Source organism: Haemaphysalis longicornis, unplaced genomic scaffold (assembly GCF_048455015.1).
Source record: "Haemaphysalis longicornis isolate Haplotype H1 unplaced genomic scaffold, Haemaphysalis longicornis Haplotype H1 scaffold_7, whole genome shotgun sequence".
Classification (NCBI taxonomy): Eukaryota; Metazoa; Arthropoda; class Arachnida; order Ixodida; family Ixodidae; genus Haemaphysalis; species Haemaphysalis longicornis.
The window spans coordinates 195,140,908-195,151,547 of record NW_027526422.1 but is presented as its reverse complement, the minus strand read 5'-3'; the positions used below and the strand labels follow the sequence as shown (position 1 = coordinate 195,151,547).

Here is a 10,640-nt window from a genome sequence, read left to right as displayed (position 1 = left end):
TAGAATTAGTTCACCGCGACGAAGAATATATCACGCTTACGCTCCGTTTTTCTAAAATGAGGTAAAAAATAGAGAAAACGTGAAGACAGGTATCGCCACCGCTGATATTTACCACGCAACTCATATCGTGAGTGGTTGAACTTGTTTGGCAGAAGTACAATATTTTTCAACCAAACGATATTTTTACAATATGCCTTCACCAATTTATAAAAACGGAACTAGAAGTTTTTGCAGTGTTATTTTTGAACTTCGAAGAGCGAAAGCAAAGCTAGAAACAATGGGATGGGAGCCCAGATCCCCAGCATCCCCGAACGCCTGCACATTCCATTCAGTTTGGGTGCATTACTTAGGCAATACTCTTCAAAATAATTGCATAACCCTTGTATAGAATGGTGTCTATAGCCATTTTTATTATGACCCTCTGAGTGGTTTCCCGGCGCTAAAAATACACTGAAACGCGCATTCTGGCAAATTTCAGTATTTTTATGTGTATGCAATGCCTGGCGCTCGCAACGTCTTTCCTGGGAGCCGCTGGATGGCGCTACTCGGTCAAGGTAGGCCAAGAGGATGGGGAGACATCAGGAGGAGGTGGACCTAAAATGGGAGCAGTATAAGCAAATGAAACAGGAAGTGCAGCAATTAGTGCAGGCGAAAATAAAGGGGGACAGCGAGCGATGGGTAGCGCAAATACGAGGAAGGGGTAGAGACGCGCCGAAAAGGTTTTGGGAAACGTACGAGTCCCACAGAAGGCGGTACTATAGAAAACGAGCAGGGGCAGATGCTCAAGGGAGAGGAAGCATTAGCATACCTGCACAAAATCATCACGGAGAAGTTCGGTAAGGTGGGTGAAGAGGCCACGCAGCGACACAGAGATGTCGCGGCGGGTAGGCCGAAATGTCTGGAGATAGATGGGGACAAGCTGAAATGGAAAAGAGCAGAGGAAAAGGTCCCCAAGAATACCGCGGCAGGCACGGATGGGATACCGATGGAGTTGATTAACCAGTTAGGACCAAAGAGCAAGGGAAAGCTACTGCAAGCCATCAGAACAAGGATAGAAGAAAAGGCAATACCGGCCACGTGCCAAATGAGCAGGATGAACTTAGTGTACAAGGGCAAAGGAGTCAGGACAAACCCAAGCTCGTATAGGCCAGTAACCGTCACGTCAGTGCTGTACAGGTTAGCAATGCAGGCAGTGAAGTTCGAACTAGAGCAGTGGGTGGAAGAAAATAGGATATTAGGGGAGCTTCAAAATGGGTTTCGAAAGGACAGAAGACTAGACGACAACTTATTCGTGGTAAGCCAATGCATAGAGGTGGCGAAGATGCAAAACCGACCTTTGTGGTTAGCCTTTCTGGACATTAAAGCGGCGTATGATAATGTAGACAGGGAGCGGCTTTGGAGTATCCTGGAGGACGAGGGAGTTGGGGCAGAATTCATTAGCTTACTCAGGGAGCTATACCGGGAGAACCAAGTGCAAATAGTGTGGGAGGGGGTAACATACAATAGGCCTGTATACACCTACAAGGGTTTGAACAAGGATGTCCTCTCTCTCCGCTGCTGTTCATGATCTACATGACGGGGTTAGAAAGGAAGCTAGAAGTCAGCACGATGGGGTTCGACTTATCCTACATGAAAAACGGGCAGGTGGTGGAACAACGGTTCCGGGACTAAAGTATGAAGACGACACATTCTTGATGGCGGACAACCGGATAAGTATGCAGGGCTTGATGGATATATGCGGTGAAGAAGCGACGCACCAGGGCTATCCTTTAGCAGAGAAAAATCGGGGATCATGGTCTTTAATGACGGCGAGGAGCACAAAACAGTATCAGTGCAGCAAGTAGAAATATCATTGGTGAAAGAGTATAAATGTTTAGGAGTATGGCTGAACAACAGCGAAGATTACACGCAGGCGCATGAGGCTCACCTTAAGACGAAAGGAAGACGGAACGCGGCTATAATGAAGCATAGAGCCCTCTGGGGATACAGCAAATACGAGGTGGTAAGGGGAGTCTGGAAAGGGGTCATGGTACCAGGATTAACTTTCGCTAATTCGGTTCTGTGCATGAAGCCAGAGACCCAAGCGGGCCTGGAAGTAAATCAGAGGGCGGTAGGCAGATTGGCCCTAGGGGCCCACAGTAAAACTACAAATGAAGCGGTACAAGGGGATATGGGCTGGTCGTCTTTCGAGGCGAGGGAGGCGCAGAGCAAGATAAAGTTTGAGGAGCGACTTCGTGACATGGAGGACGAAAAATGGGCCGCGAGGGTGTTTAAGTACCTGTATTTGAGGAGCGTGGACACGCGGTGGAGACGGAGGACCAGACAGCTGACCAAGCAGTACGGAAAGTCGGTAGGGGAAAGCGGGGTTTACACAACAGTTAAAAAGCAGGTAAAGGCAGCAGAGACGACGAAGTGGGCACAGAGAATGGAAGCGAAAAAAACCCTGGAGGCTTATAGGGCAGAGAAACGGGAAATTAAGAAGGAGGGATTCTATGGCAATACGAGAGGCAGTGCGTTGCTCTTCGAGGCACGGGCAGGGTGCCTGAGAACCCGGGCATACACGGGTAGCTACAGGCAGCAGGATGAAACGTGTGCATGCTGTGGCAGTGATCGGGAAACTATAGACCATATTGCCAGGAGCTGCACAGAGATACGGTCACCGCGGGGTGAGGGGGAAACGACGCTGGCGGAGGCTTGGGATTTGGGCCGAGGGGGAACCTCAACTTCAAGGCAATAGAGGTGACGAAGAGGCGACTGGAGTGGTGGTGGAGGAAAAGTAGGGAAGGGATGGGTACGCAGGCGGAGTAATCATGCGGACGAGAATTTGGAACAGCGAGGGGATAAAAAAGGGGGGTGGGGGCGATGAGTTTAAAACAGAAAAGAGGGCGAGATGGGAGCGAGGAAGCAAATCTATAGGTTAGCTGGGAGTAGGGCAAGTAGACGTAATAAAACAGGCAAGTCGGTTGCTGACAACCGACGCCCCGATTCAAAGGGAAAGCCACTAATCATCATCATCATCACGACGGCAACGCTATGCCGGGAGGCGGGCTGGCGCTCCGCACGAGCGTTTGATTCGACGCCAAACTCCACGTGGCCTAAAAAGGACAAAATTCTTATCGTCAGCAAAGCATGTTATTATTTGGGGTACCACGAAGAAACATTTTGCTTGTCGTTCGGAGCAGGAAGGGCGTAGGAGTTCAGGCATGCACGACTGATTTGACCGAAACTGACGGAACCGCTTGGTGCGTGGTAACATTGTATTCGGTTGCTCCTACACCGCTTTACATCTACGCTGCCTCGCTTAATTTTGGTTTATCGTGGCGCGAACAGCAGCCACTAGTTTGCGTCATTGAATCGCTGCAAGTAAAATGAGAAAGGAAAATACATTGTTTTAACAACTATTTCGCTATCTAAGCTAATACGGCTATTTGTGTAGGTAAGACTTTTGTTTGAAACCATGTTCCTGGTTGTTTCAGTGCCCCTTTAAAGCCAGGGTAACACTCAGAGATAAGAAAAATATAATGTGGTGTAGGCAACAAACTCAGGTGGAAGAGATTGCAGTTCACATAATGCGTTAAAATTAGGATTTGTTTGGTCCCGGCATGCATATCAGGAGGCGTAGGTGGACCTACAGGTAAAAAAAGGCTAACAATGAACAGTATACAAGGACTTATTGGAGGGGCGAACAAACAATATATGGGGCAAAGAATCCGTATGTCTGACTCACAATATAAGTGGGTGTAAATTTTTTGGAAGGGCCGTCGTTTTGCAGTGTACACAAATATGCTGATGGGGATTATAATTCAACGGCGCAGCTGGTGTGGCTTTAACTTCCTAATTCATAAACACGTGCATTACAACTACGCTGCCTGCGACAAACGTCTGGATAGGTTTGCAAAAGTATTAGGAGGATATCTCTTCGTTGAATGTGACGACGGACACGCGTTTGAATGAGGTCTACGCCAGCTGAAGTAGCCGGTAGTGCAGCCAATGCCCTCTTACAGCATATGCACTCAACTCTCACGAGTGCTCTTCTTCTTTTGGAAACTTCCTGCTTGCAGGAATAAAGCTCCGCTGCAGCTTGGTTTGTTCCCCACTTCAAGTGATGTCGATGTTCTATAGCAAGGTACCATAGTTCGAAGTGTCTCATGTTTCTTACATATTTGTTTGCTTCATTTACGTGTCTCAAATTCATCTTGCAAAGACATTAAACATTAAAACTTTACATGCATTTTAGGTGAGAGAAATGGCTGCAGCAATTTCTTACAGTAGACTAATTGTTGTACTGAATTTTTCGTTCCTCCAGGACAGCCCTCGTTCGCTGACATTGAAGTCACTGACCGAGCTTAAGTCTCTCCCGTCGGTCGCTTGTGCTGTCGTCGTGGTGGTCTTGGGAGTAATACTGGCTGGCGTGCTTGTTTCGAAAGCGTTGTACAAACGAGAGAACGCGAGCAGGTACTGTACCAGTGAGCACTGCCTCGCGCACTGGAGTCGGCTCAACGAGGTGATGGACTGGTCTGTCGACCCTTGCAAGAACTTTAGTGCGTTTGTTTGCGGCAGGTGGAAGCCCGACACAGCCGCAATCTCTCGTTCGACGCTTGACAGTATGGTGGTCTCCTGGCAAGACAACTTTGAGGCCTTGCTCGAAAAGGCAGCCTTGAACATGACGGTAGCCGCAAAGCCAATCGCAATGCTTCAGAGCTGTAGGTCAAAGTTGACGTCGAACTTGACCGTCAGCGTCTTCAAGCAGTTAATGAAAAACCTCAGCCTGCAGTGGCCAGAAGAGCCTCCACCCACCGGGCGTACCCCGCTGGAGGTTCTCATCGACCTCTCCTACAACTGGCAAGCGCCCTTGTGGTTCCGCGTTGAACTGATCCCTGATGGCATTGAACAACCACGCCAGATTCTTGTGCGCGCAAACGGATTGATAAGCACATGGGACCGCTTTTTCAGAGAGATACCCACGTTTGAAGCCTATCGGATCCACTACACCAGCCTGTTTAAGAAGTTTTCGAGACATGGTCGTGCTACAACTCCAACCGATGAAGCTGTCCGAAAGAGTCTCAAGATGCAAAGCTTTGTCTACGATGTGCTCCAAAACACCAGCAGCAGAAAAAGCCGAGAGCCGATTTACCTCCCCATGGACGAATTTGCGAATCTTACCAAGTTAGAAGAGGGCCGCTTAAGCGCTCTGAGTGAAACTTTGGCGCTGAGTCCGCCACTGCATATGCACGACATGGTCACGTTCACTGACGTGGCTGTACATGACGCATTGAAGACCTTGTTCAACACCTTCAACAGAAGCGAAATAATGGCGGAACTGTCGTGGATGTTTGTGCAGGCGTATGGAGCGCTCGCCGACCCCGAGGACGTGTTATTCGGCATATACGGCAGCCGCGATAACGTCAGAATAGAGTGGCCACGCTACTGCGCCAGGCAAGTGGAGTCGAGCTACGAGCTGCTGGCGGCCGCTCTGCAAACCCTCTTCCGCTTCACTGACGCTGAGCGCCATAAAATCAACCGGCTTCTCGGCCGCATCCTTCGTGTATGTACCAATTATTGTATATAGGATTAGGGGTGCATAAAGCCGTCTATAGTGCCTGACAATCAACACCGCTCTGCAATTTATTGTCTACATTTGCGCAGCGACAAACCAGACACTGGAGGTGGCTAAGAACACAGAGCGAGCTCTACCTTCACTGCCATTATACAGACTAGCTTGTAGAAAAATACGCACACGAGGCACCATTAAAGAGGACATACGCAGTGCTGATTTCCAACTGATTGTTTAGTAACAAGGACACCCTTTTATGCGCGTAATCGATCCCAAGAACAGAAAAAAACAGATAGACAAAAATGCCGTACACTTAATCCGTCCGACTGCCGTGGTGTGCCCATTGGTGCGTCGTTAAGCCGGCAATTAATAACGAACCGGTGCTGCCGTGTAACTCAGCTCACTCTAAACCAGCAAGAAGGAAAATTGTAAGACTGTGCTAACAAATGCCTTCCGAAACTGCTGTGGTCACAACGTTCACGAGATGGTTATCCATTATGTATACAGGCAGGCAGGCAGCATACGGGTACCCACACCATTTTGCAATCATGTGCCAGAATTCAGGCGGACTTCTGCGCAAGTTGGTATTGCATCGCATACACGTAAAGTGCAAAACGTAGACCAAAGTCGAAGAAGGACGATAGGGGCAAGCGCTACTAATATTTGTTCGCAAAAACGATGATATGTATGCAGAAAAAACGTGCGCACATCAGCAAAAATTACACATTAACCATATCTGGTGTAACCGCATGACAATATTTTTTCACACAGCTGGTGCTTTTATGTAGAGATAACAATAGGCAACAACCGACAATTGTGTAGCACCACAAAAACGAGGAGTACAACAAAACCCCACAAAAAAAACAAAAAGTAGAGAAAACAAGTTGTGGGCACTTGGAATTATGAGGCCTCATCGTCCTTGGTCGTCCTTCTTTGTGCTTGGTCTATTTTTGTGCACTTTACACCTCTACTGTGCCATAAGGCATGCTTAAAAAATTGGTCCCGTATCTGCCTCTTTCGTCGACATAGTCTTTCGTCGACATTTGCTAATGTAAATGCCTCACTTGGCTTCCCCGCTCACCTCTCATGCTATCCCTTGCCCTACGGGCTCCTCGTAAGGTCAACACGCTGGAGGTTTGCTCAAGTAAATTTAAATATATCGTGTCCCACTGCTCCAGGATGAGTGCCTCGATACCAGCGCTACCGTACGGCAGAGACGTGCGTGAATCGAGGCGCCCGACTTTAGTGCTTATAGAACTACGTTGCCCATCTCCACGTGCTTTACAAGCGGGAAGTGGAACCTATCTAGTCTTTTCTGATGGAGGCGAAAAGCAAAAACGGCAGTGAGTACGAGATTTCGGCACACGTTAAAGATCCCAAGGTGGTCAAATATAATCCGCTGCCCTCCAACACGGCGAGCCTCATAACCCGCGGTGCGGCGGCACGTTCAGCACTACAATCAATCAATCGACCTATCTAGTAGAGCCTTTCGTATATGCTGCCGTTTGATTTCTTGAAATTCCGCCAGAAGCTATGTTTTCGCGTGCGCCACAGGCGAAGGAGTGAATATTTTTTTCTGCAGTGGATGTAGTACTTCATTTGCTATCGGAAAAATCAAGCATCCGTTTGTTTTTTTATAAGGGAACACTGCAAATATCACATATATTGATTTTTGTCTCACATTAGCGTAATGTTTTGTTCTTGTTCGAGAATTTGACACGACCCGCCGCGGTGGCTCAGTGGCTAAGGCGTTGCGCTGCTGAGCACGAGGTCGCGGGTTCGATTCCCGGCCGCGGCGGCAGCTTTTCTGATGGAGGCGAAAAGCAAAAACGCCCGTGTGTACGAGATTTCGGCGCACGTTAAAGATCCCCAGGTGGTCAAAATTAATCCGGAGCCCTCCACTACGGCGAGCCTCACGGCGCGTTAAACCCTACAATCAAATCAAAATCAAATCAATTTGACACGTATGACTACTGCCACAGGACTTAGACGTTTAGTGTTGGGCTGTGGGTATATAAACCTTCTGTGCAACATGTTTCACTTTGGCCGCGTTACTGGATCGGGTTAGACAGACAGACAGACAGACAGACAGACAGACAGACAGACAGACAGACCAAAATTTTCACATAAATAGCCCAAGAAAGACTATCGTCTTGATTATAAGTCGTAACGACTGCGAGGTTTGGTACACACCAAAGGCAGCTAGCAAAAAAGGAAGCAAAAACGACAGTGGTGGTATATTTTCACAGAGTTTAGCGTGGCCTAATCAATATAGGAAAACGGATGGACATGGCCCCTACCGGCTTCCGGGCCACACAAATTGTTAGGGGTCTGCAGAGTCGGTAGAGGCTACACTAAGCAACCTCGAGGATGCCAGGAAAAATATGGGAAGCCATACGTGAAGTTTGTTGAGCCCATCGTTCTTCACGTTGCTCTTTCATGTGTAAAGTGGGACGTAGACGAGAGCGGGTTGTGCATAAATGATCGCTTTGCCGGACATGATTACAATGTGAAAAGGTGGCACTTGGCATTTCACTTTAAACCGGGTTGTACACTTCGATCTACGGTAAGCGCGTAAGCGTGAATCCCACGACCGGGAGAATATTTGTATCAGAACAGATTGCACAGTCCGGTAGTATCTGCGTAAGTGTGGCCTCTCGATCACTCGCTCTGTTCGAAAAAAATTGCACAAATGAACGAAGAACGTGTCGGCGCACATCGACTACTGCGGACGGTTAAGTGTAGTGCGTCTGTATTTGTTATAATGTGTTTTTTGTTCGTTGTTACGATGTTTTACGTGTATATATGGGCTGCCGCCGCGTTATGAAACATTGAGTTGAGTGTCAGCGCTGCGTATGTTCTCTCGCTTGCTCTTGTGCATGTCTTTTCCTGGGCTGTGACTATGCGAAATCAAGCAGCCCAAACTTTAACTTTACTTACCTGTATTTTGCTGTCAGTGACTGCCACTTCCCGAGTAGTGGTCGGTGTGTTTAATGGTTTGAAGTTTTGGCGAAAAGGGACGGGATGATTCTACGACTAGGGTAGTGGAGGTTGTAAAGCACTGATAGGAGGGAGTGATGGTAGTCATCAGGGAAGGGGTGGGCGAAATGCGGATTCGTTTCGCAGCACAAACCTGTAGTGCTGGTAGTGCTGACCCCACGCATTAAAGGAATAGCGTTCTGTAAGTTTTCACCGTTACGTTTGCATGGCTGGAAAGAGTAAGCATTAATCAGGAGTTCACGCAATTTGCGCAGGTTACCGGGCAACTGACAGTTCAAGCGGCATGGATGGACGTCGAAACAAAAGCCATCTTTATTGAAAAGCTGCATAAGCTTCGCACTGTGCTGTGGCCAGCAGACGAACTGCTCGACAGCAGAGCACTGGAAAGCGCCTACTACCAGTTTCCGGACAAAGGCGATTCCTTCCTGGATATTTGGATCCAGTCCAGGCGACGGCTGCGGCAGCTCCTTGACCGGCCAGGCCACACCGACGCCACCGACGTCCACCCAAGCAGGATGCGGCCCTATTTCATCTACGTGCACGCACTGAACACTGTGCGGATGTCGTTGGGAGCTCTCGCTCCTCCCCTCTACTACTCCAGGGGGAACGCGGCCATGCTCTTCGGGGGGCTAGGCTACATGTACGCCAAGGAGCTGGTGCGAGCCATAGACGCCGCAGGAGTGAACCTCCTTCCCAGCGGTGCGCTTGTGGAGTCGTCGTGGATAGGAAAGGGCGCTGTGGACGAGTACAATAAGCGAGTTTTCAACTGCCTTGAAGCTGCAGACATATTCCCTGAGGTGCCGGCCCTCGAAGTTGCGTACGAGGCGTACAAAACTACAACCGGCAGCGAAAGGCGCCCACTTTCAACGGAACTAACTGAAGAGCAGGAGTTTTTCGTCATGCTTTGTCGTATTGCCTGCGCAAGTTCCTCAGCCGACAACATCCACGGAGGCGACTGCAATAAGGCGGTGTCGAACTTTAAGCCTTTTGCTGAGGCGTTTAGATGCGGGGAAGGCGCCACTATGAATCCATCAACCAAGTGCCGGTTCTTCGGCTGAGCGCCCCGCAGCCTAACTGCTAAACATCCGGGGCTTCAGTAAAAGGTGCAATTAAGGTGTGCCTTTCTATTCTATTCTTTAACCCAGCGCAGAATTATTTTATATTCCACACTGGGGTTCTCTCTTTCTGAAAACGCCGTTCCACTGATGGACATTTTGACGGAAAGTTTATTTTTCCTATCTGTGATTTTGTCCTACGTTAAGCGCAGAGTTTTAACCTCAATTAAAATGTATTTGTTTAATTTTTATTTCGGGAAATTGGGATAATCTGGTCAACGCCGCCTGTATAAACACTGCCTAACGCGTGAGCGAAAAATGGCCAAACAGCCACTCTCCTGTTGCTCTCTCCTACCCTTCCCCGCTCCGTAGCCTTCCAGCGTGCTTTCGTGTCCGCCAGCCAGCGCCGCTTTTCGGAAACTATGCAAAATAGTGGAAAGTTTGTTTAGCGTTCCCGAGGCGGCGCTCCTACGCCTTCTTGTTTTTCACCATGCCTGTCTGTCTTGGTCTGTCACTGATAAAACTTCCTTTGTCACGAAGCAAAATCCCTTGCACTGCCGCAGGCTGATGCCGGCTTTGCGCGCTTATCTACTCGGATCACAGGCCCTGAAATTTTCTGAGTGGGGATCCCACCTCTATCCCCTCCGCATTTAGGTATTGACTGACTGTGGGGTTTAACGCGCCGACGCAACGCAGGCGATGAGGCGCGCCGTAGTGGAGGGCTCAGGATTAATTTTGACCACCTGGGGATCTTTAACGTGCGCCGAAATCTCGCACACACGGGCGTTTTTGCTTTTCGCCTCCATCAGAAAAGCGGCCGCCGCGGCCGGGAATCGAACCCGCGACCTCGTGCTCAGCAGCGCAACGCCTTAGCCACTGAGCCACCGCGGCGGGTCGCATTTAGGTATTGCTTTGACCCCGCTGTTCGCACTCCGCATCCGTACGCACTTTTAAAATTGAGGACTGTACTGTAGAAGCGCCCGGACAGTGTGGCGGGATCCCAGCTGCTTATCCTTTTGTTTCCTATAATT

At 49.0% G+C, this 10,640-nt stretch overlaps 1 protein-coding gene across 1 annotated transcript; it reads left to right on the top strand.

Moving 5' to 3' along the window:
* The first annotated feature begins 5,311 nt into the window (after positions 1–5,311).
* LOC144146740 (neprilysin-11-like) lies at positions 5,312–9,886 on the top strand. Its single transcript, XM_077678666.1, has 2 exons — positions 5,312–5,545; positions 8,809–9,886. Exons 1-2 carry the CDS (start codon positions 5,312–5,314, stop codon positions 9,610–9,612), a joined length of 1,038 nt encoding a protein of 345 aa, XP_077534792.1. The 3' UTR covers positions 9,613–9,886.
* Positions 9,887–10,640: the final 754 nt, after the last annotated feature.

Excerpts from the sequence above, each read along its gene's own strand:
- LOC144146740 (XM_077678666.1), top strand. The coding sequence starts at position 5,312 with ATGGCGGAACTGTCGTGGATGTTTGTGCAGGCGTATGGAGCGCTCGCC. Across the intron at positions 5,546-8,808 it reads TTCTCGGCCGCATCCTTCGT|GTTACCGGGCAACTGACAGT; the intron begins GTATGTACCAAT and ends CAATTTGCGCAG.